The sequence below is a fragment of the Cherax quadricarinatus genome, chromosome 26 (genome assembly GCF_038502225.1).
Source record: "Cherax quadricarinatus isolate ZL_2023a chromosome 26, ASM3850222v1, whole genome shotgun sequence".
Lineage (NCBI taxonomy): Eukaryota > Metazoa > Arthropoda > Malacostraca > Decapoda > Parastacidae > Cherax > Cherax quadricarinatus.
This window is the reverse complement of record NC_091317.1, coordinates 18073005-18100315: the sequence shown is the minus strand read 5'-3', so window position 1 is coordinate 18100315 and position 27311 is coordinate 18073005. Positions and strand designations below refer to the sequence as shown.

The 27311-nt window shown below is 40.0% G+C and overlaps 1 protein-coding gene across 6 annotated transcripts in view; it reads right to left on the bottom strand.

Annotated features, from left to right (window-relative positions):
* The window catches only part of eIF2Bdelta (eukaryotic translation initiation factor 2B subunit delta), a 75370-nt gene extending 61634 nt beyond the window's left edge, over positions 1-13736 (bottom strand). For 2 of the 6 annotated variants that reach the window (XR_011392440.1, XR_011392439.1), the window contains exons 1-2: positions 13601-13686; positions 4329-4697 (exon numbers count right to left, since the gene is read on the bottom strand). Coding sequence is in view for 4 of the 6 variants with exons in the window: in XM_070088832.1 (XP_069944933.1) it covers positions 4329-4697; positions 13601-13613 (382 nt within the window). In the remaining 2 variants the exon portion in view is untranslated. Of the gene's footprint in view, positions 1-4328; positions 4698-13600 lie in introns of all 6 variants that reach the window. The other 4 variants (XM_070088832.1, XM_070088831.1, XM_053780508.2 and 1 more) reach the window with 3 other exon arrangements.
* Positions 13737-27311: the final 13575 nt, after the last annotated feature.

Below are 27311 nucleotides of genomic sequence, written 5' to 3'. Positions count from 1 at the left end.
AAATCTTACCTTACTAATAGGTATCAATATGTCACCATTAAAGACACAGCATCAACAACACGGCCACTTGATACTGGAGTTCCGCAGGGAAGTGTCCTTGGTCCCCTGCTCCTCCTCATATCCATCAATGACCTTCCAAACGTATCCCAACACCTGAAACCCATTCTCTTTGCTGACAACACGACTTATGTCATCTCTCACCCTAATCTTGCCACCCTCAACACCATTGTTAACGAGGAGCTGATCAAAATATCGATTTGGATAACAGCCAATAAACTTACGCTTAACACTGACAAAACCTACTATATTATGTTTGGTAGCAGAGCAGGAGATGCACAAATTAACATTAAGATCGACAACACTCTAATTACCAGACATAATGAGGGCAAATTCCTAGGCCTATACCTTGACAACAACCTGAATTTCAGCACCCATATCCAACACATAACCAAAAAAGTATCCAAAACGGTTGGGATCCTCTCCAAGATACGATACTACGTGCCGCAAAATGCCCTTCTCACACTATACCACTCATTTATCCATACCTCACCTATGCTATTTGTGCTTGGGGATCAACTGCAACAACACACCTAAAGCCAATAATAACCCAACAAAAATCTGCGGTAAGAATAATCACTAAATCCCATCCCTGGCAACACACCCCCCCACTCTTCATAGATCTAAACTTACTCCCTGTTCAGTACATCCACACTTACTACTGTGCAATCTACATCTAGAGGACCTTAAACTCCAATGTCAACCTTGACCTAAAATGCTTTCTTGATAGTTGTGACAGAACCCACAGGCATAACACCAGACACAAACATCTCTACGACATTCCCCGTGTCCGACTAAACCTTTACAAAAACTCAATGTATGTCAAAGGCCCTAAAATCTGGAACACCCTACCTGAGAACTCTGGAACTGCAGACACATTCATCACCTTCAAAACTACCATTAGAAAACCTCTTATCTCCCTGATACACCCCGTCAACTAACTACACGAATACCACCTGGTGGTTCACACTTACACTCACTCACCCATTTGACCATAAACAGAAATATTAATCTCAATCTTAAAATAATGAATCCTGTGATACTCCAATACTGAAACTATGTACTGTGCCAAAACAAAAGCATTCACATTGCTAAACTCACAAACTAGTATTTAGTCACTTAGCCATAATACCAACTTACCTCATAATTTGTAATATTTTAAAATTAAGAATTAATCTAAGTCTGCCCGAAATGCCTAGCCATGCTAGGTGTTCTAGTGGTACACTCTGTAATCATTATTTTACTACATGTAAACCACACAATAACCAAATTCTGTAAACTCAGCATTGTAATCCTTATAGAGAATAAACTTTTAATTGAATTGAATATTGTAATAATTGTATAAATAATGTCAACTCATTTATGACTGCATATTAGAATGGCTACTTGGACATTTATTAGAAAATGACATCATTTGTTTACTTTTGAACATCGGCAAAAATCAAACATTTCACCTTCTTTGAACTCCATTTCAAGGTTCTTTTCATAGAAAAACCAATGAAAATCACCTCTATTTCTATAATATGTTTTACATTCTATCAAACGAGACCAAGAAAACGAGAATACAACCATAAACACTATATGAAAATACACCACAAAGCCAGCGTTTTAATCCAAAAACATGGTCGGAGTTTTTTTTTTTTCTCATTATGCACTGCGTACTGCAGGATTTTTTTTATATGGTGCACACTAACCACACAGACCCATTCTCTCACATGTGGCCCTACCAGCTTTCCCCTGCTTGATTTGAAGCCGCTAGAATTTTTGAGTGTATATACGTCAAACACGGTGGCTCTTAAGACGTAAATATACGACTGAAACGGTCAAAGGGTTAATACATAACACTTTTGTTTAAAATTCTCGGAATGAATTATTCATTAGTTCTCCCTTTGTTTATGATACCTAAAGGTAATTGTAAGAAATAATTAAACTCAGTGAACATAGTATGTTGATGGTAATAATATGGCTCTGGGCCGCATTAAATATCGAGTAGCTATGTAGCGCAGGCAGACTACATACCTACATCTACCAGCTACCTACACCTGACTCCCTACAAATAAGTACTACTCACCTCTCACCCTACATTAAGACTGCAAATATTTTAATGTAAGTAATGAATGCACTGTGTATGTATTTTACTTTTTATTGTATTTAATGCCTAGTTCTATTACTAACTTTACCCTTTGACTGTCGCGGCCATATATATACGTCTTACGAGGTACCGTGTTTGACGTATACATACTCATAAATTCTAGCGGCTTCAAATCAAGCAGGAGAAAGCTGGTAGGCCCACATGTGAGAGAATGGGTCTGTGTGGTCAGTGTGCACCATATAAAAAAAATCCTGGAGCACGCAGTGCATGAGAAAAAAAAAAACTCCGACCGTTTTTTTTAATTAAAATGCCGACTTTGTGGTCTATTTTCGTATAGTATTTATGGTTGTATTCTCATTTTCTTGGTCTCATTTGAAAGAATGGAAAACATATTATAGAAATAGAGGTGATTTTGATTGATTTTACTATAAAAAGAACCTAGAAATGGAGCTCAAAGTAGGGGAAATGTTTGATTTTTGCCAATGTTCAAAAGTAAACAAATGATGCCATTGTCCAATAAATGTCCAACTAGCCATTCTAATATGCAGTCATGAATGGGTTGATGTTATTTATACAATTATTACAGTATTGGAGTAGTCTGCATAATAGTAAGTCTTCTATTTTTTGTTTGAATAAAAATTCAAAACAGAAAGCAAGAGTAATATCAGAGGGGCCTGGAGACATGACTGATGAGCAAAGAAAATGTTATTTTAGAGCCAGGAATGTCTGTATTGTTCATTCTGGACCTTATTTTAAAATTGTCATATTTTTTAGTTTTCGTGAAATTGGCCAAATTGCAAATTTCTGACCACATTATTAGGTAGTTGAAATTGGTAAATGGGCAGTTTCTTGTACTCAATCAATAGAAAAAAATGGAGTTCTAAAGAAATAGCTACGAGTTTGGGCGACTGGAACAATGGAATTAGCCGAAAATAGGGCTCAAAGTGGTTGAAATCTCCGATTTGTAAACAGCGCCGAGGTCGCTAACTTCGCGAGAGCATAATTCTGTCAGTTTTCCATCAAATTTCGTTTTTTTGGTGTCATTACAATCGGGAAAAGATTCTCTATCATTTCATAAGAAAAAATAATTTTTTTTTTTTAAATTTTGCGACACCAGGAGACACCTCAGGATTGGGGGTTGCGACAGTCAAAGGGTTAATATGAGTTAGAATAAACTTGACAACCCTATGCCTGTTGTGGAATCTATTGCAGCTTTGGGTAAGTCCATGGGACCGGATGTGAGTGGCCAGGATGTGAAAGAGTTGGTGGATGACCACAGGGAAGAGCTAACCACTGAAGAGCTACAACACTATAGTTATTCCCTATAAAATTTATTTTTTGTTAATATTTTTGGGTGAAAGGAACAGATTAATTGGATTTACATTATTTCTTATGGGAAATATTACTTAAGTTTTCGTACAAATCGGTTTTCGGCCGACCTTCTGGAACGGATTAAAGACGAAAACCAGGGTTCCACTGTAAACAGTACACTATTGTATCAACTTTTAAAAGTATACCAGAAATGTTATAAATGGTGCAAAGGTGCAAACCCACTACCATTACAGTATGCTCCTCACTTAGCAACGAATTCATTTACCAATGTGGTTTTAGGAACAGAACTCCATTGTTAAGTGAGGGGAGACTGTATAAGAAAAAAAAAAAAGTGTTGTCTGAATGTATCTTACTTAAGGGCCTACTGTAAATGGTACCTCTGAACATATTTACAATACTGAATCTTTAACCCTTTGACTGTTTCAGGCCCCTCTCTGAAACTGTCATTCTATGTCGCCAAATATTCGAAAAAAAAAAATTATTTTTTCTTATGAAAATGTTAGGAATATTTTTCTGAGTGTTTTAAGCCTAAAAATTTTTTTTGCCATCAGTACTTACCGAGATATAGAGCCGCAAAGTTTGCAGAAAGTGACGTGCATACGGCAACAGCGGCGACTGCCGCCCACCCGGTATTCTTTTATTTACTCTAATTCAAAGGTTTCTTGCATTTTTCAATATTTTTCTGTTCCAGGTAACTTATGTCGCCTGTGAGACCAATTTAAGGTGCATTCTTCAAATATACACTCATTGTTTATAACACATTAACAGAACAAACTTTATCACTATTAGTTTGTGTATACAATTTGTTTACACAAACAAACAATACAAAACAATGTTTATTACTCACGAAATCGTAATGACACAATTGCAAACAAACCATACCCCGGCCGGGATTGAACCCGCGGTCGGGTTGGAGTTTTGAGACTCTCTGACCGCGGGTTCAATCCCAGCCGGGGTATGGAATGTTTATTACTATTGTTCCATAATATATATACATATGTACAGTCACTAAACACGTTCCTAGAACTGCTGCAGCTTGTGGAACTCTTTGAAACATGGGTATATGCAGAGGGGCACTTGACACTCCTCACACATAAAACGAGTGTCTCTGCGTGTTTGTGGGCGTTTTGTGGTATGCATACATGCATAACATCTCTTCTGAGCATTTTTCTTGGCAGTAGTAGGAGGCAGTTGCATGGGGTAGTGATCACCAGGCCTGAAATGAGATGACGTGTGTTGGTAATTTCGTGGGTGCTGGTCTATTGCAGGTGTTTCTCCTTGGTACTTTGCAATTATTTGTCTGATTACTGACAAGCAAAATTCACCATATTTTGGTGTTTTGTTGGTCTTCAACTTGTATATGTTATAAGCATTCAGCATAGAGATATCAACAAGATGGAAAAAAAGTTTTATATACCACTTATAACTCTTGCATACACAGTCTGCAAACCCAATCTGCATGTCACATTTGTCCATTAAGCGCATATTGAGGTTGTAGTCCATGACAGCTGCAGGCTTTAGAATGGGTTCATTGGTCTCTCTGTTGTGCCTGCCACTAAGTACCATTTCGTTTCGGTACTGATGTCAATAATGTGACATCACGTTTGTCATGCCACCGAAATGCCATGATGTCATTGGCAGCAAAGGCTTGCACCTCACCTCTGCGAGTGCCAGTGTCGAACCTTGGCATATGTTTACGATTACGACGCACTGTGCCACACACGTCTGTCAAGTTCACTCGCAAGAAATCAATGAGTAAGGGGCTTGTGTACCAGTTATCAGTAAATAACATATGCCCCTTACCAAGATATGGTTCCATCATTGTTCGAACCACATCACCAGAGATACCCAATAACTTCATGGTATCTCTCAAAGTATTACTGCCAGTGTACACAATGATATCCAAAACTAGACCAGTTCTGCAATCACACAGTACAAATAGCTTTATATCAAAGCATTTCCTCTTGCTTGGTACATATTGCTTGAATGAGAGCCTTCCTTTGAATAAAATCAAGGACTCATCAATAACAAGCTTCCTGAAGGGATAAAAATACATGCAGCACTTTTGTTTCAGGTACATAAACACATTTCTTATCTTATACAACCTGTCGCTTCTGTCAGGCCTGGTTTTGTCTGAAAAGTGTAACATACGTAACAGTACCAGGAAACGATTGACACCTATAATGTCACTAAAACCTGGAGCTGAAATCAGGTGTTCTGTTGCCCAGTATGTGGTGACAGTGTGCTTATACACATGTGGCATAAGCATTATTGTGGCAAAAAACAGGTACATCTCTGCCGCAGTTGTCTCCTTCCACTTGTGTAGCCGTGATTTTGGTGAGAGAATTGTATTTGCCATGGTGTAATCACAGTATGTTTGTTTCCCTGACAATGATGTCCATCAGGGGTTCATCGAAGAATAACTCAAAGCAGTCCAGTTCACTGGCATTGTTCCCAAGTGGACATGATGGCTTTATTCCACTTTGTGTTTCATCAAAGTCATGGGGACTGGGAACAAACTCGTCACCGTCCTGCCAATCCCAGATGCGGTCTGCTGGTGGGGTCTGGATATTGTACCGTGGTTGTGGTTGTGCAGGTTGTGGTTGTGCAGGTTGTGGGAGTGCAGGTTGTGGGAGTGCAGGTTGTGGGAGTGTGGGGTCAGGTGAGACTGGTTGTTGTGCAGAGTCAGCAGCGTGGGTAGTAGTTTGGCCCGCTGATGGTGCCAAATGGGCCGTGCCACCCTCACTATCACCACCACTGCCTGCTCCCTCACTCACATCATTCATACCCATCGTTACAATATCGTCATCTTCACTATCAGGTCGTGGTGTAGGGCCACGGGATGTGCTCCCAGAGTTTCTCCTTCCCCTTGGAACAACATATGAAACACTACCAGACCGCATGCTACATCGTACATACTGCCGCTTCACTGGGGAATATTCACCTTCACTGTCACTAGAACTGCTTTCAATGACCTTGAAATCACTATCACTATCACTATCACATTCACTGCTATTATCTGGGTGTTGTACACGACCAAATAGTTTCCTCTTTCGTCCTGGTACAGGCGAATGTGAACGTGAACAAGCCGGCCCAGCACCAGAGGTGGAAGGTTGTGGGTCATCTGGGTTTTCATCACTAATTACGTTATCCTGGGCACTTTTTCTGGTAACACTCACTTCAAAACCCTGGAATTCACTGTCACTGACATTTTCATCGCTGTTAGAGCTATCACTTGGGAACAAAAGACCTCCAATCCGCCGAGGAGTGAGGAACTTCTTACCGAGAGGCATGGTGAAAATGGACTAACAAGATGGCGTTCCCACAATGCACCGCTGGGTCCCAGATTTTTTTCACAGGGTGCACACCGACCACTGAGACCCATTCTCTCTCATGTAGGCCTACCAGGCCTTTGGCGCTTGATTTGAAGCCGCTAGAATTTGTGCGTATAAATACGTCAAAAACATTGGCTCGTAAGACGTATTTATACGTCGTAAACAGTCAAAGGGTTAATAATGCAGACATACCATAGTATAAACCAAAATCCTCCATCAAGATATACAGTATAATAGATCTGAAAATAATGTGCTGGTAAATACTGTTGTAAATATTCACTTAAGGTACTGTGAATATTTTAACCTCATATGTTTAAGTCTGTAAGAGATGTTTTACAGAGGTAGTTAATTTCACTGAAAAGCACCTTGTTATGTAATACATTTTGGGTAGATTAGAATTAAAACTTAAAATTACTTGATGCTGATTAGCTCAAGGTAAATTAGGTGAATGATATGAAGAGCAAAACTAATTTGTCTGAGGATAAGATTAGCAATACGATAATTGATCTAAGGAACAAATCTTTGTCTATGTATAACACCTATGTTAATATGATGGACTGATGGGACTGCCACCTAAGATGCAGTTGAGACAAGAAGTGCATTACTACCCACTGCAACTACCACATTGCAACCCATTATTGTAAATACATAATCTCAATGTACTATTTGCAAAGACATAAATAAATAAAATAAATAAATAAATAAAATGTTGATGGTAATCTGGATAAGCAGGTTACATTAGGTACATTTGACATTAATAATCAATCTTCAAGAATTACTGTTTATCACATTTAGGCGTTTTTTGACATTACAGTACAGTGGACCCCCGGTATTCGATATTAACCCGTTCCTGAGAGCTCATCGAATACCGAAAATATCGAAAAGCGAATCAATTTTCCTCATAAGAAATAATGGAAATCAAATTAATCTGTGCAAGACACCCAAAAGTATGAAAAAAAAAAATTTACTACATGAAATATTAAGTTTAATGCAACAGAATAATTACAATAACAACAATAACTATAGAATAACTGACACTTACCTTTAATGAAGATCTGGTGATGATTGATGGGATGGGAGGAGGGGAGAGGTGTTAGTGTTTAGAAGGGTAATCCCCTTCCATTAGGACTTGAGGTAGCAAGTCCTTTTCCAGGGTTACTTCCCTTCTTCTTTTAATGCCACTAGGACCAGCTTGAGAGTCACTGGATTTCTGTCGCACAACATGTCTGTCTATAGTGGCCTGTACCTCCCGTTCCTTTATGACATTCCTAAAGTGTTTCACAACATTGTCAGTGTAATAGTCACCAGCACGGCTTGCAATAGCTGTGTTAGGGTGATTGTCATCAAAAAAGGTTTGCACTTTAAGCCACATTGCACACATTTCCTTAATCTGTGAAGTAGGCAACTTCTTCAATTTCTCTATCCCCTCCTCCAAAGCAGTTTCCTCAGGTGTGGCCTCTTGCTGTTGAAGATGATCTAGCAGCTCATCAGTGGTTAGTTCTTCATTGTCCTCCTCCACCAACTCTTCCACATCCTCCCCACTAACCTCCAACCCCAAGGACTTCCCCAATGCCACAATGGATTCCTCAACTGGCATAGGTTTCTCAGGGTTAGCCTCAAATCCTTCAAAATCCCTTTTGTCTACACATTCTGGCCACAGTTTTTTCCAAGCAGAGTTCAAGGTCCTCTTATTCACTCCCTCCCAAGCCATACCTATAAGGTTTATACAATTGAGGATATTAAAGTGATCCTTCCAAAACTCTTTTAGAGTCAGTTGAGTTTCTGTGGTCACTACAAAGCACTTTAGAAACATAGCTTTTGTGTACAGTTTCTTGAAGTTGGAAATGACCTGCTGGTCCATGGGCTGCAGGAGAGGAGTGGTATTAGGAGGCAAAAACTTCACCTTAACCCAAAAACGGTCCAAGCAGATCTACGTTCACATGTGTAGTGCTACAAAAGTAGATCTACTTTTTTTTGGACATATTTCCGTGCAAATATAGCGAATTAAAAAAAAAATGGTAGTAGTGCTACAAAAGTAGATCTACTTTTTTTTACATATTTTCAAATATAGCAAAAAAAAAAAGTAGATCAAAGTTTTTTTTTACACATTTTCAAATGTAAAAAAACAAAAAGATGATCTTTTTTTTACATACTTTCAAATGTTGAAAAAACGTATATATACGTTTGGACCGTTTACGGGTTAATGAAGCTCATGTCCCCAGAAAGTCTCTCTGCCAAGTCTGTAGGATGACCAGGGGCATTGTCTAATACCCGCAGGCACTTAAGGTCTAATTTCTTTTCAATTAGGTAATTTTTCACAGTGGGGGCAAATGCATGGTGTAACCAGTCATAGAAAAAGTCCCTAGTGACCCATGCCTTACTGTTTGCCCTCCACAGCACACACAAATTAGCCTTGAGGACATTGTTTTTCCTGAACACTCTGGGAGTTTCAGAGTGATACACCAATAAAGGCTTCACTTTGCAATCACCACTAGCATTGGCACACATCAACAGAGTAAGCCTGTCTTTCATAGGCTTATGTCCTGGGAGTGCCTTTTCCTCTTGAGTAATGTAGGTCCTGCTTGGCATTTTCTTCCAAAACAAGCCTGTTTTGTCGCAATTAAACACTTGTTCAGGTTTCAAGTCTTCACTGTCTATGTAATCCTTAAATTCCTTCACATATTTTTCAGCTGCTTTTTGGTCCGAACTGGCAGCCTCACAATGCCTAATCACACTATGTATGCCACTATGATTCTTAAATCTTTCAAACCAACCTTTGCTGGCCTTAAATTCACTCACATCACCACTAGTTGCAGGCAATTTCTTTACCAAATCGTCATGCAACTGCCTAGCCTTTTCACAAATGATCGCTTGAGAGATGCTATCTCCTGCTATCTGTTTTTCATTTATCCACACCAATAACAGTCTCTCAACATTTTCTAACACTTGCGGTCGCTGTTTCATAATCACAGTTGCACCTTTTGCAAGAACAGCTTCCTTGATTGCCGTTTTCCTGCTCACTATAGTAGAGATGGTTGATTGGGGTTTATTATGCAACCTGACCAGCTCTGACACACGCACTCCACTTTCGTACTTTGCAATTATCTCTTCCTTCATTTCAATAGTCATTAGCACCTTTTTTTTCAAAGGGTTGGCACTAGAAGCTTTCTTCGGGCCCATGGTGACTTATTTTGCAGAAACAAGCACCAAAAACAGTGATAATGTGGAATGTACCGAATGTATCCTTAGATGCACGCACACTGGCTGGCTTGTAAACACTGGCACACACGGGGCAGTTCAGGCCACACGTGGACACATCTCGTACGAATCGTATCTAATACCGGGTTTTCGACTGGATACCGAGGCAAAATTTTTGCGATATAATGCATCGAATACTGGATTTATCGAATACCGATGCCATCGAATACCAGGGGTCCACTGTATTTTAAAAGCAGTTGACAGATATAGAACTTTCAGAATCTTCTGGTAGAGTTCCATAGTTTTGGGCCTTTTATGTTTGTGAAATTTCTACTCAGGTTGAGTTGAACATGTGGGATATCAAATATGTATTTGTCTTTTGCATTGTGTTTACATATTTTCTTGCAGCTTTCTAAGAAACTACCCTTGCTTACCAATTCTATTCTACCAGCACTATATCACCACTGCCATACCACTAAAAGCAGCACCAAATTACCACAAGCATACCACCACCACCAAACTACCACCAGTACCCCCATAGTAAACCAAACCTGCTTGCTCCCAATCTTCAAGGTATACACAGTACTTTAATTTCTCTTGCTGCAACACTATTTGAAATTCTCTCGTATTTGGAAAGTAAGTTTTAAATTTGAAGACTGTTTATGAATTTTTAATTTCTCAAAGTAAGAATTTAAATCTTTAATTATGGAAATTGATTTAATATGGAATTTTTGGAAACGGAAATGTTTTAAAATCTGAATATAGAATGATCTCTGAAAATCTGAAATTATGTACTGAAATATATTATAGTAATTTTGAGAACATGAACATTTTCTCAATTCTTTTTTTTATTTATAATATTCTCTGAAAAATCCAAACTTTACAGAGTATGAGAAAATTCTAAATATGAATTAGGAAAATTTCTTTAATACAGATTTTTTCTAAATAATGTGAGATAATAATTAAAACTGGCTGGATATAAAATCACACTAATACGGCAAGCATTGGGATGAGGTGGATATAAGACTTTTTGTCTATGAACTTTCAAACACAATCCAATAATTATTGTGGGGCTCAGACACACATCCCATGAATTTATTAAACAAAGTGTTGATGGTAAAGTTAGAAGAATTGATTAAAGTCTCCTAAGGATACAATGTTTTACTTCAAACAAGGCTGTCTTTTATTAATTTCTGCAGCACTTAACTGTTCTTTACATATGATCTTTCATACAACACCTATTGTTGGTCACACTTCATATCTTTACAGATATACAATGAGTGACAACAGCTGAACATAAAAAAACTGTGGCTATATCCTAAGGCTAATGGTGAAAAGCTCTGTTCCACAAGGCACAGTACTCGCTCCCATCTTGTTTCTCATCCTCATATCTGACATAGACAAGGATGTAAGCCACAGCACCATGTCTTCCTTTGCAGATGACACCCGAATCATCATGACAGTGTCTTCCAGTGCAGACACTGCAAGGCTCCAGGCAGACATCAACCAAATCTTTCAATGGGCTGCAGAAAACAATATAAAGTTCAATGATGAGAAATTTCAATTACTCCTATATGGTAAACAAGAGGAAATTAAAACTTCATCAGAGTACAAAACAAATTCCTTCCACAAAATAGAGCGAAAAACCAACGTCAAAGACCTGGGAGTGATCATGTCGGAGGATCTCACCTTCAGGGACCGTAACATTGTATCCATCGCATCTGCTAGAAAAATGACAGGATGGATAATGAGAACCTTCAAAACTAGGGAGGCCAAGCCCATGATGACACTCTTCAGGTTGCTTGTTCTATCTAGGCTGGAATATTGCTGCACACTAACAGCACCTTTCAAAGCAGGTGAAATTACTGACCTAGAAAATGTACAGAGAACCTTCACGGCGCGCATAACAGAGATAAAACAGCTCAATTACTGGGAGCGCTTGAAGTTCCTGAACCTGTACTCCCTGGAACGCAGGCAGGAGAGAGACATGATTATATACACCTGGAAAATCCTAGAGGGACTAGTACTGAACTTGCACACGAAAATCACTCACAACGAAAGCAAAAGACTCGCAGGGGTGTCACTAGCACGTTAAGAGACAATACAATAAGTGTCAGGGGCCCGAGACTGTTCAACTGCCTCTCAGCATACATAAGGGGGATTACCAATAGACCCCTGGCAGTCTTCAAGAAGGCACTGGACAAGCACCTAAAGTCGGTACCTGACCAGCTGGGCTGTGGCTCGTACGTTGGAGTGGGTGCAGCCAGCAGTAACAGCCTGGTTGATCAGGCTCTGATCCACCATGAGGCCTGGTCACAGACCGGGCCACGGGGGCGTTGACCCCCGGAACTCTCTCCAGGTAAACTAACAGTCAAATCTGACACCTCTGAAGCTTACAGCTATATTCTCACTTCCCTCGCATCCATTAGTGTAACCTTATAAATGTGACATTTGGGAAGGAAATAATGAACAAATCTGGATAATGAAAGAAAATGGATTGAGCATTTGCAATTAGGTTTGATGGAATATTATTACATATAATCAAAAAGAAATCCTAAACTAGGTCAGGTGGAACCATCAGAACTAAATACCCAAATCCTGCCTGAGTCAATGAAAAACTTCCTCTCACAACCATGGATCTGAAGAACAGAAGAAATGGGAGGTGACGAATAATACCCTGACCAATGTGCTAAGTTTGAGGACCAAGGACCCAGGGAGAGAGTGAACAGTGTCAGCCAGTGTGAATGCAACAGCAACAAATTTCAGTAAAGAAAAACTATTTAGCCAATATTTTTCTTGTGCAAGAAGCTGTTATTACACACACACATTACAGTCTACCTGGAGGTTGTTCCAAGGGTCAACATCCAGTGGCCCAGACCTTGACCAGTACCATTTGTAGTTATATACCGAGGCCGGTGTAGAAGTTTGGGGTCCTTAGGTCTTTCACCACAGAATGTGACCTACAACAGTCAACTAACAGCCGGGCTGTGGCTCGTACGTTGGTTTGCGTGCAGCCAGCAGCAACAGCCTGGTTGATCAGGCGCTGATCCACCAGGAGGCCTGGTCACAGACCGGGCCGCGGGGGCGTTGACCCCCGAAACTCTCTCCAGGTAAACTCCAGGTAACTCCTAGGTCAGTATTTCCTGCCCGGTGACCTAGGTCAGCTTTAAAGAGACTTTGTCCACAGATCTAGTTTTGGCTAGATTACGGTACCATTGTAATCTAAATAAAAACTTACTATTCAATAAACAATATTATCCTGTAACCAATGAATGTCCTAAAGAAAGCCCTATTAAACTTATTATTTATAGTAAATAAGCAAAATTTTTGGTTTATACGCTAGTCTTCCTAATGAATTTCACCACTGGTGCTCGGGGAGCAACTTTTGAGAATTATGTTAATAAAATGAGGAAGTAAATAAATTATATTTGGGTTAATCAAACCTTACAAACTCATTTTCCCTTCTAACATCATAACCCACAACAACAATACACATTTCATCTACTCGTATAAGGGCTTGCAAATATTCTAGATACTGGTTAAACAACTTTCTGTTTTATATGCATGACTTATTGCATCAGCCCACCTTGTTCATCCATATGTTGGCCTTGTGTTGGGTGAAAGAGCGTGCGTGAGGCCGTCTTCCGTCTTCGTCTTGTTGGGGTTGTAAGGGCCACTGACAGCTTATGACGTATCGGACCCCTGCTAGTAAGAACATAAGAACAAACCATACCACGGATGGGATTAGAACCCGCGATCAGAGAATCTCAAAACTCCAGACTGTCGCGTTAGCCATAAGAACATACGAAAGAAGGAACACTGCAACAGGCCTACTGACCCATGCGAGGCAGGTCCAATTCTCCCACCGGCTTAAGCCAATGCCTTGACCTAGTGAGGTCAGACACGTCACTTAAGGGAGGAGCACGGCATCCGACCTAGTAGCACAAGCTAGTTAGATCCAACTCACACTCACCTGCACCCACTCATGCATTTATCCAACCTATTTTTAAAACTCCACAACGTCTTAGTGTCTATGACAGTACTCGGGAGTTTGTTCCACACATCCACAACTCTATTACCAAACCAGTGTTTTCCTATATCCTTCCCGAATCTCAATTTTTCCAATTTAAAACCATTGCTGCGAGTCCTGTCTATGTTAAATATTTTCAGCACGCTATTTACATCCCCTTTATTAATTCCTGTTTTCCATTTAAACACCTCAATCATATCCCCCCTAATTCTACGCGATTCTAGAGAGTGCAGATTCAGAGCCATCAGTCTATCCTCATAGGGAAGTTTTCCAGTGCATTTATATCCATTTTGTAATACGGTGACCAAAACTGCGCAGCATAATCTAAATGAAGCCTAACCAAAGATATATGGAGTTGAAGAACAACCTGAGGACTTCTATACACACAACTCAGGATATAAATAACCATAATTCTAAACCTAGAAGATGATTGATCACGTTGACCCTGATCTAAACCTCCATAATCTGACACCCAATCAAAACCTATTGGAAAGTAACTGCCTTTATTACACAGCATCACAAGCCACCACTATCCTAAACAATGCTAAAAGTCTATCAGTACTTAACTACAACATCAGGTCCTTAAGCAAACACTATGATGACCTCCTAGCACTCCTTGAATCACTAAAGACACCCTTCTCCTGCATTATTCTTACTGAGACCTGGCTTAAGCAGGACACAATAGATATCTACCCTCTACCAGGATACACAGCAATTCACAACTGCAGAACAAACCAAGTTGGGGGTGGTATTGCAATCTATTACTCTAACCAATTATCTTGTCTTAGCACCACTTGCTTTAGTGATGAATATGGGGAATACATTTTTGCTAATTTTACTGTAAAAAACCTTAAGACGCCTATAACAATCGGTGCCATTTACCGGATACCTCACACAAACATCCCAAATTTCAGTGAGAAATTAAAGTCACTAATAACAAACAGACAAATGAATAAGCACCACCTTCTCTTAGCTGGAGACTTCAACATCAACCTTGGCTTACTAGATGATCAGCCTGTAACTGATTTCATCAACAATATGAACAACACACTTCTCATACCAACAATAACTAAACCAACCAGGCTCACTGAGACAAGTGCAACCATAATAGACCACATATGGACCAATATACTAGCCCCCCTTAAATCAGGGATAATCACAGATAGCACTACAGACCACTACCCTACCTTCCTCCTGACAAACATTAGTAAACCACCACTTGAATACAACAAAGTCTCATTTAGACTCCATGACGAGGCCTCAGTGAGGAAGTTCACAGCTGACCTAGAGACTGTTGATTGGCCTACAGAATTCTCCAAGGCCAACGGTATTGATGACTGGACAGACATCTTTCTTAACAAATTACTTAGACTATACAACATACATTGTCATATAAAAACAAAACAGATCACAAACAAACGGCTTGGTTGCCCATGGCTAACCAGCACCATTCTGAAATCCATAGACAAGAAACACCAATATGAAAAGCAATATAGACAGGGCTTAATACACAAAGATACTCTTAAACACTATTCATCAGCTCTCACCAAAGTAATAAAAAAAGCCAAACAACTATACTACTCCAGTAGATTCACAGACACTAGAGGAGATATAAGAAAGACCTGGAAAACACTCTCTCAGATTCTAGGGACCCACAAACTGAGAAAAACCAAGAATATTGTCCTAACTAAACCTAATGAAACACCACTACATCCCACTGACACAGCTAACAAGATAAACGACTTCTTCTCAAACATAGGATCTAATCTCGCCAGTAAAATCCCACATACCAATGCCCATGCCGGGGACTACCTAGATGGTAATTTCCCTAATTCCTTCTATCTTGCACCAACTGAGCCCACGGAAGTCATTGGGATCATAAAGTCACTTAAAAATAACTCGGGGAATCTGTCTCATGTCCCACCATTACTGTACAAGCGAGCGGCCCATGTCCTTTCGCATGCTATTTCATTACTTTTTAACAAGTCAATAGAGACTAGCACCTTCCCGAAACTACTCAAGATGGCAAGGGTTACACCAATACATAAAGGTGGTGACCCTACAGACTTAAACAACTATAGGCCAATATCTAACTTACCATTGCTATCCAAAATCTTTGAGAAACTCGTGTACAAGAGACTGTATTCATTTATAACGGCTCAAAACATACTCAACCCCTGCCAGTTTGGATTCAGGAAAAATAAAAGCACTAATGATGCAATCATAAAAATGCTAGATCTGCTTTACACAGCATTGGAAAATAAGGAATATCCACTAGGAATTTTTATTGACCTAAGAAAAGCTTTTGACACAGTAAACCACCAAATCCTACTCCACAAACTTGACCACTACGGTATAAGAGGCCATGCGCTTGCTTATTTCAAATCTTACATTACTAATAGGTATCAGTACGTCACCATTAAAGACACAGCATCAGCAACACGGCCACTTGATACTGGAGTTCCGCAGGGAAGTGTCCTTGGTCCCCTGCTCTTCCTCATATACATCAATGACCTTCCAAACGTATCCCAACACCTGAAACCCATTCTCTTTGCTGATGACACGACTTATGTCATCTCTCACCCTAATCTTGCCACCCTCAACACCATTGTGAATGAGGAGCTGATTAAAATACCGACTTGGATGACAGCCAGTAAACTTACGCTTAACACTGACAAAACTTACTATATTATGTTTGGTAGCAGAGCAGGAGATGCACAAATTAACATTAAGATTGACAACACTATAATTACCAGAAATAATGGGGGAAAATTCCTAGGCTTATACTTTGACAACAACCTGAATTTCAGCACCCATATCCAGCATATAGCCAAAAAAGTATCCAAAACGGTTGGGATCCTCTCCAAGATACGATACTACGTGCCGCAAAATGCCCTTCTCACACTATACTACTCACTTATTTATCCATACCTCACCTATGCTATTTGTGCTTGGGGATCAACTGCAGCAACACACCTAAAGCCAATAATAACCCAACAAAAAGCTGCAGTAAGAATAATCACTAAATCCCATCCCTGGCAGCACACCCCCCCCCACTCTTCAAAGATCTAAACTTACTCCCAGTTCAGTACATCCACACTTACTACTGTGCAAACTATATCTACAGGGCCTTAAACTCTAATATCAACCTTGACCTAAAACGCTTTCTTGATAGTTGTGACAGAACCCACAGGCATAACACCAGACACAAACATCTCTACGACATTCCCCGTGTCCGACTAAACCTTTACAAAAATTCAATGTATGTCAAAGGCCCTAAAATCTGGAATACCCTACCTGAGAACTCTAGAACTGCAGACACATTCATCACCTTCAAAACTACCATTAGAAAACATCTTATCTCCCTGATACACCCCGTCAACTAACTACACGAATACCACCTGGTGGTTCACACTTACACTCGCTCACTCATTTGGCCATAAACATAAATATTAATCTCAGTCTTAAAATAATGAATCCTGTGATACTCCAATACTGAAACTATATACTGTGCCAAAACAAAAGCATTCACATTGCTAAACTCATAAACTAGTATTTAGTCACTTAGCCATAAGACCAACTTACCTCATAATTTGTAATATTTTACAATTAAGAATAAAACTAAGTATGCCCGAAATGCCTAGCCATGCTAAGCGTTCTAGTGGTACACTCTGTAATCACAATTTTACTACATGTAAACCAAACAATAACCAAATTTCTGTAAACTCAGCATTGTAATCCTTATAGAGAATATTTATACTTCTTGCTATGAAGTCAAGGATTCTATTAGCTTTACTGCGAACACTTATGCACTGTTGTCTTGGTTTCAGATTACTGCTAACCAGAGCTCCTAAATCCTTTTCGCAATCCGTAATATTTAGATTTACAGTATTTAGTTTATATGTGGCATAGTTATTTTCCTATCCAACATTTAGAACTTTGCATTTGTTTATATTAAACTGCATCTGCCACTTCTCCGACCACTGCATCAGTCTATTCAAATCATCCTGGGGTGCTCTAATGTCCTCATTAGAATGAATTGGACGGCCTATTTTGGTGTCATCAGCAAAGTTGCTTATGTCGCTTTTTATTCCCTTTTCTATGTCGTTTATGTAGATTGTGAACAACAGGGGCCCAACAATAATAACCCAACAAAAAGCTGCAGTAAGAATAATCACTAAATCCCATCCCTGGCAGCACACCCCCCCACTCTTCAAAGATCTAAACTTACTCCCAGTTCAGTACATCCACACTTACTACTGTGCAATCTATATCTACAGGGCCTTAAACTCTAATATCAACCTTGACCTAAAACGCTTTCTTGATAGTTGTGACAGAACCCACAGGCATAACACCAGAAACAAACATCTCTACGACATTCCCCGTGTCCGACTAAACCTTTACAAAAATTCAATGTATGTCAAAGGCCCTAAAATCTGGAATACCCTACCTGAGAACTCTAGAACTGCAGACACCTTCATCACCTTCAAAACTACCATTAGAAAACATCTTATCTCCCTGATACACCCCGTCAACTAACTACACGAATACCACCTGGTGGTTCACACTTACACTAGCTCACTCATTTGACCATAAACAGAAATATTAATCTCAGTCTTAAAATAATGAATCCTGTGATACTCCAATACTGAAACTATATATTGTGCCAAAACAAAAGCATTCACATTGCTAAACTCACAAACTAGTATTTAGTCACTTAGCCATAATACCAACTTACCTCATAATTTGTAATATTTTACGATTAAGAATAAAACTAAGTATGCCCGAAATGCCTAGCCATGCTAAGCGTTCTAGTAGTACACTCTGTAATCACAATTTTACTACATGTAAACCAAACAATAACCAAATTTCTGTAAACTCAGCATTGTAATCCTTATAGAGAATAAACTTTGAATTGAATTTGAATTGAATTGAACACTGATCCCTGTGGAACACCGCTTGTGACGTGCCCCCATTCTGATTTCTTCCCATTTATGCAAACTCTCTGCTGCCTGTTTGTCAACCATGCCTCTACACAGGAAAAAATTTCTCCTCCTATTCCGTGTGCCTTAAGTTTCCTCAATAGCCTCTGATGTGGAACTCTATCGAAAGCCTTACAGAAGTCCATATACACAATATCATATTCAATACCATGATCTACCTCCTCAAATACCTTAGTGAGTAAGTAAGTAACTAAGTAGTTTTTTTTTCAGGTATACACCAGTACAGTTACATAGATTGTCATACATAGCAGCATGTGTAGAGAACCTCCAATAACCCAAAAAAGTCAGTGACTTATTTCCATTGGGATCCTTGATCTAAATAAGTTTATTTAGGCATAGGTACACATTAGTACAAAGCAATGGGAACAGGAGTCCAATTGCACTTGAAAATTCTGACACCTGTAACATGTCACCACCACATCTGATTAGAAGATTCCAACACCTGTAACACGTGTCACCACCACACCTGACTTAAAGGACCCCAATGGAAATAAGTCACTTTGACTTTTTTGGGGCCATCCTAGGTTCTCTACACATATGCTGCTATGTATGATAATCTATGTAACTGTATTTGTGTATACCTGAATAAACTTACTGAGATTCTAACATCTACATCATGGCCGAGTATAACTATGGCTTTTCAAACAGAAGTTTGAGGGACTGAACACTAACTCCAAGGCTGAGGGACTGACCTCCTCATCTTTTGTATATAGTTCTACTGTCTTCCAATTATGTCCTAGAATCTGTATTGATAAAGCCACTGGATGGCGAAACGTCTACAATAAAGATATCCAGATGTTGCACATGTGTCTTAACTTTCATATTGTTGGTATTTTATACCTTTCTTGCACAACTTGTCAGACACGGCAACATCATGGAATCTTGGTTCAAAGGACATCTACAAGACCTTCTTCACGGCTGCTACAACTAACCCATCTCTTTGGGAAGGACCTACTTCCACTGGGGAATCCCGCCTACTAGTGAATATACCCTCGTCTGCTGCACGTCCTTATCCACTGACGCCTATATAACCGCCAGTCTTCTTGCCTATGCTCGACTTACACACACACCTTCATCGACCAACGATTTCGCCTCTCTAATTACCCCGTGTTGAGAGAGACTTTCCTCAGAGTGGTGGTTACTGGACCTTCGTCTTCACCATCAGGACTGGTGCGTCGGTGGCTGCCTACCCAAGGGCAGGAAGCCTCCCTCTGCACTCCTGTTGCTGTCTGAGGTATCCAGGCCTCAGACTGTACGTGTAGTCTACACGCCATACAGCTAGTGTTGCCTCTCCTCGCCGCTCACAGCCAGTGTTGCCTCTTTTCATCCAGTGGTGGTTACTGGACCTTCGTCTAGACCAGCAGGATTGGTGCGTCGGTGGCTGCCTACCCAAGGGCAGGAAGCCTCCCTCTGCACTCCTGTTGCTGTCTGAAGTCTCCACGCCTCAGCCTGTACGTGTGGTCTGCACGCCATACAGCCAGTGTTGCCTCTCCTCGCCGTTCAGGGCATACAGTGCTCCATCAAGCTACAGCTCACCTCCTCAGTGTTCTGCGCCTCCAGCGACGGACTCCACAAGAAAACTTTGAAGTTATAACCAGGCAGGTACGTGTGTCTACTTCACACGTACCTGCCTAACCAATTATTCTCACAGATTTGGCCGCCACATCTAATTTAAGATGCCTTCAATGCCTTCCACTTCCTTCCCCCTTACCATTCCTCCTCTACCGCCAACACCTGCCTCTACTCTATCTACTCCTGCTTCTAAGGCCTACCCTGCCTCTACCTCTTCCAAACCCAATTCTTTCTCGCTTAACCTCAAATACTATAAATCTGATCATGCCACTATCTGTCCTGGAAATTTATTGTACCAGATCACTGACGCACCTCAGCTGAAAGTCTTTAAAACCAACTCAGGCTTCAAACTCCTTCTTGACAGACATTCCTATGAAACGTACACCTCAACCGAGACCAGACAAAAACTTCTCAATGCAGGCTTCACTATTATTTGGACTCCTGAGCACCGCGCCAAATGCACAGTGATCGCAAAACACGTAGACTATTCTCTTCTGACTGCCTATGACACAGACAAAGAAGACTTAATCAAAGACATTAGTACTAAGAACAAAGTCTCCTGAGAACTCTACCATCCTCAAAATCCACTGTTCAGATCCTTCTGACGCCTCTACACTCTCTAATCAAGGAATCCTTGCCAAGACCATCCGCATTCCTCCAAACACTCTCTTCACTCCAAACTTTCACTCCATCACACAATGTCTGAAATGCTACAAATTCGGCCACAACAAAATCTCATGCACTTCCACACAAATCTGCTCCAGATGTTCAGCAACTGGCCACTTCTGGAAAACTTGCAACCTCCCCCTTAAATGTTCTAACTGCGGCGGGTCACACACTGCAGTTGCAAATTCCTGCCCTTCTAGAAAAGACATTCTCTCCACCCTCAGAGCCAGCCAACCTCCCTCCCTCCCCAACCCCTTCCCTGCACCTCCCTCCCCTACCATACCTTCCTCTCCTACCCCCAATGCCTGGGCTACTCCACGCACTTGGTTTACCTCTCCTACTCTACACACCTCAAACACCAACACACAGACTACAAGCACTTCTTCTTCTACACCTACACCCACACTAGACTACAAAACTAACTGCCAACTCGCCACTGCTGCCCACTCTGCGATGGTAATCTCTCAAGCTTACCAATCAAACTACTCGCATGTCCTTAACCTAATCTTGTCTGCAAACAATCTTCTCTCTTTAATTATCCCTCCTTCCTGCTTCTCTTCTAAGCTCCCTACAACGTCTACCTCCTCCCTCTCTCCCACCCCCACTTCCTACACCCACCAGCTCTCCTCCTCCCCAACCCCTCTTCACTACTTCTACCCCTCTCACCAATACCCCTACTGCTGCTGCTACGACCACCCCTCCCTCCACCTCCTTACTCACTTCCTCATCCCCAACCAAAGCTTCCACTTCCTCATCCCTTACCATAGCTTCCACTTCCTCATCCCCTACCAAAGCTTCCACTTCCTCTGCATCTACCTTCGCCCACTCCTCCACCACAACCAAAACTTCATCCAGGTCCAACTCCACCTCCTCCAGACAAAATCCACTCAAACCTAAACCTGCCCCAACTTCTGACAGACAGACCAAAGAACATAAAAACAGATCCATCTCTTCCTCCCCCTCCAGGAAACGGGTCCGTAACACCTACAAACACACATCCACCGATGGCACCACTATCATGGGCTTTAATCCAAACTCCTTCCCCGACATTAATTTTGCTTTGACGTTGTTGTTGTTTAATATGTTTATTATGCACCCCATACCCATCCTGTGGGCGGTAGTCAAAAGATTACAGAGGTACATAATTGGTCCAGGGACTGGACTCCAAAGTTTTGATAGCTGAGCAAGTTACAGAGGTAATGAACTCACAATTTACAAAGGTAATGAACTCACAATTTACAAAGGTAATGAACTCACAATTTACAAAGGTAATGAACTCCAGGTAAGTCTGGTCACAATCATGACAAGTTACAAAGGTATTTACAGATTACAGAGGTACGTAATGGGTCCAGGGACTGGGCCCCCAAAGTTTTGATAGCTGAACCATTAAATCATGTTTAAAGTGATTCAGTTCAACGTACGTTCTTACTATACAATTAGACACCTACTGGCCGAGCTCCTTGAAGCAGAGAGGCCAGATATTGTTTTGCTAAACAGTACCTGCCTCAAAGCCCCTCAACGTATCAACCATTATGGTTATACTGCACTACAGTCCCCCTATGATCCCCACGATGGGGTTGCCATCCTTGTCAAATCCAGCATAAAACACGAATTTCTCCCAATCCCTTTTATTCACCAACACTGTCTTGCAGTCAGAATACACACCCACCTTGGCCCCTTTATCTTTTTCACCACCTATGCTCGCCCAAACACTACTCTCAACATACACTACCTCTCCTTAGTCTTCAACTACACCAACACACCAACTTACCTACTAGCTGACATGAATGCCAAACACACCGCCTTTCATCACACCAGTAACAACCAACTTGGTCACCAATTACTCAACTTCACAAACCATAAACACCTAATTCATCCCGGCCCAGACTTCAACACCTTCTACAACCACACAGGCCAAGGCAAACCAGACATCATTCTGGCAAACCGAGCCAGCTTTCTATTTCAACACTACATCTCACATGGCCCTGTTACAGGCTCTGATCACATCCCAGTCATCTTACACATCTCCTCCAACACTATCCTCATTCCAAGCACACCTTCCTTCTCCTACAAGAACGCTGACTGAGATGCTTTCAAACAACACATAGACAATATTAACCTCACCTATGACTACAACAACAAACCTATCTCTGCCATCGATACTCAACTTGATCTCATCCAGGACACCATTACACAAGCAGCCAACAGTGCAATACCAAAGAAAACTCACACCACTCGTTATTCCTTCAAACCGTCACTCAGAACAAGAAGACTAATTATCTGCTACCACAACCGCTTCCTCTACTACACACATAGATTTAATCAAGTCCGATTAGATCTCACTTACCTTAGAAACAACATTCTACACAGTCTAGACCAAGACCACAACAATCACTGGTCACAACTCATACAACAAGCGGACAAACAGCGTATCAAAAACACTAAAGCCTTCTGGAACTTTATCAAAAAAAATCAGAGGCACATCAAAGTGTACACCTTATTAAGCCCTACTTCCAGGGAGTTTACATTTCTCCAGAAAAGAGAAATGTAAACTTTACTAGATACACAATTGCCACACCTTGAGTCATGATGTTCAAGAAATGTTCAAGAAATATCAAATATAGGATGAACAAAAATTTACAAGTTTCAAATAGAGGTTGAATAAAAACACTGGAAAGTTCCAAGAATATGTTGAACAAATACACCACAAAGTGTCAAGTATAGGTTGAACAAAAATATTACAAAGTGTCAAGTATTACTTGGACAAATACACTACAAAGTGTCAAGTATTGCTTGGACAAATACACTACAAAGTGTCAAGTATTGCTTGGACAAATACGATACAAAGTATCAAATACAGGATGGACAAATACACTGACATTGAAAATAGTTTGACATATTGTATAAGAGCTGTCTGTCATATAGGAGCTGTCTGTCATATAGGAACTGCTGTTATATAAAAGCTGTCTGTCATATAGGAACTGCTGTTATATAAAAGCTGTCTGTCATATAGGAGCTGCTGTTATATAAAAGCTGTCTGTCATATAGGAGCTGCTGTTATATAAAAGCTGTCTGTCATATAGGAACTGCTGTTATATAAAAGCTGTCTGTCATATAGGAACTGCTGTTATATAAAAGCTGTCTGTCATATAGGAGCTGCTGTTATATAAAAGCTGTCTGTCATATATGAGCTGCTGTTATATAAAAGCTGTCTGTCATATAGGAGCTGCTGTTATATAAAAGCTGTCTGTCATATAGGAGCTGCTGTTATATAAAAGCTGTCTGTCATATAGGAGCTGCTGTTATATAAAAGCTGTCTGTCATATAGGAGCTGCTGTTATATAAAAGCTGTCTGTCATATAGGAGCTGCTGTTATATAAAAGCTGTCTGTCATATAGGAGCTGCTGTTATATAAAAGCTGTCTGTCATATAGGAGCTGCTGTTATATAAAAGCTGTCTGTCATATAGGAGCTGCTGTTATATAAAAGCTGTCTGTCATATAGGAGCTGCTGTTATATAAAAGCTGTCTGTCATATAGGAGCTGCTGTTATATAAAAGCTGTCTGTCATATAGGAGCTGCTGTTATATAAAAGCTGTCTGTCATATAGGAGCTGCTGTTATATAAAAGCTGTCTGTCATATAGGAGCTGCTGTTATATAAAAGCTGTCTGTCATATAGGAGCTGCTGTTATATAAAAGCTGTCTGTCATATAGGAACTGCTGTTATATAAAAGCTGTCTGTCATATAGGAGCTGCTGTTATATAAAAGCTGTCTGTCATATAGGAACTGCTGTTATATAAAAGCTGTCTGTCATATAGGAACTGCTGTTATATAAAAGCTGTCTGTCATATAGGAGCTGCTGTTATATAAAAGCTGTCTGTCATATAGGAGCTGCTGTTATATAAAAGCTGTCTGTCATATAGGAGCTGCTGTTATATAAAAGCTGTCTGTCATATAGGAGCTGCTGTTATATAAAAGCTGTCTGTCATATAGGAGCTGCTGTTATATAAAAGCTGTCTGTCATATAGGAACTGCTGTTATATAAAAGCTGTCTGTCATATAGGAACTGCTGTTATATAAAAGCTGTCTGTCATATAGGAGCTGCTGTTATATAAAAGCTGTCTGTCATATAGGAACTGCTGTTATATAAAAGCTGTCTGTCATATAGGAACTGCTGTTATATAAAAGCTGTCTGTCATATAGGAACTGCTGTTATATAAAAGCTGTCTGTCATATAGGAACTGCTGTTATATAAAAGCTGTCTGTCATATAGGAGCTGCTGTTATATAAAAGCTGTCTGTCATATAGGAACTGCTGTTATATAAAAGCTGTCTGTCATATAGGAACTGCTGTTATATAAAAGCTGTCTGTCATATAGGAACTGCTGGTATATAAAAGCTGTCTGTCATATAGGAACTGCTGTTATATAAAAGCTGTCTGTCATATAGTAACTGCTGTTATATAAAAGCTGTCTGTCATATAGGAGCTGCTGTTATATAAAAGCTGTCTGTCATATAGGAACTGCTGTTATATAAAAGCTGTCTGTCATATAGGAACTGCTGTTATATAAAAGCTGTCTGTCATATAGGAACTGCTGTTATATAAAAGCTGTCTGTCATATAGGAACTGCTGTTATATAAAAGCTGTCTGTCATATAGGAACTGCTGTTATATAAAAGCTGTCTGTCATATAGGAACTGCTGTTATATAAAAGCTGTCTGTCATATAGGAACTGCTGTTATATAAAAGCTGTCTGTCATATAGGAACTGCTGTTATATAAAAGCTGTCTGTCATATAGGAACTGCTGTTATATAAAAGCTGTCTGGCATATAGCAGCTGCTGTTATATAAAAGCTGTCTGTCATATAGGAACTGCTGTTATATAAAAGCTCTCTGTCATATAGGAACTGCTGTTATATAAAAGCTGTCTGTCATATAGGAACTGCTGTTATATAAAAGCTGTCTGTCATATAGGAACTGCTGTTATATAAAAGCTGTCTGTCATATAGGAGCTGCTGTTATATAAAAGCTGTCTGTCATATAGGAGCTGCTGTTATATAAAAGCTGTCTGTCATATAGTAACTGCTGTTATATAAAAGCTGTCTGTCATATAGTAACTGCTGTTATATAAAAGCTGTCTGTCATATAGGAACTGCTGTTATATAAAAGCTGTCTGTCATATAGTAACTGCTGTTATATAAAAGATGTCTGTCATATAGGAACTGCTGTTATATAAAAGCTGTCTGTCATATAGGAACTGCTGCTATATAAAAGCTGTCTGTCATATAGGAACTGCTGTTATATAAAAGCTGTCTGTCATATAGGAACTGCTGTTATATAAAAGCTGTCTGTCATATAGGAACTGCTGTTATATAAAAGCTGTCTGTCATATAGGAGCTGTCTGTCATATAGGAACTGCTGTTATATAAAAGCTGTCTGTCATATAGGAGCTGTCTGTCATATAGGAACTGCTGTTATATAAAAGCTGTCTGTCATATAGGAGCTGTCTGTCATATAGGAACTGCTGTTATATAAAAGCTGTCTGTCATATAGGAACTGCTGTTATATAAAAGCTGTCTGTCATATAGGAACTGCTGTTATATAAAAGCTGTCTGTCATATAGGAGCTGTCTGTCATATAGGAACTGCTGTTATATAAAAGCTGTCTGTCATGTAGGAACTGCTGTTATATAAAAGCTGTCTGTCATGTAGGAACTGCTGTTATATAAAAGCTGTCTGTCATATAGGAGCTGTCTGTCATATAGGAACTGCTGTTATATAAAAGCTGTCTGTCATATAGGAACTGCTGTTATATAAAAGCTGTCTGTCATATAGGAGCTGTCTGTCATGGAGGAACTGCTGTTATATAAAAGCTGTCTGTCATATAGGAGCTGTCTGTCATATAGGAACTGCTGTTATATAAAAGCTGTCTGTCATATAGGAGCTGTCTGTCATGTAGGAACTGCTGTTATATAAAAGCTGTCTGTCATATAGGAACTGCTGTTATATAGGAACTGCTGTTATATAA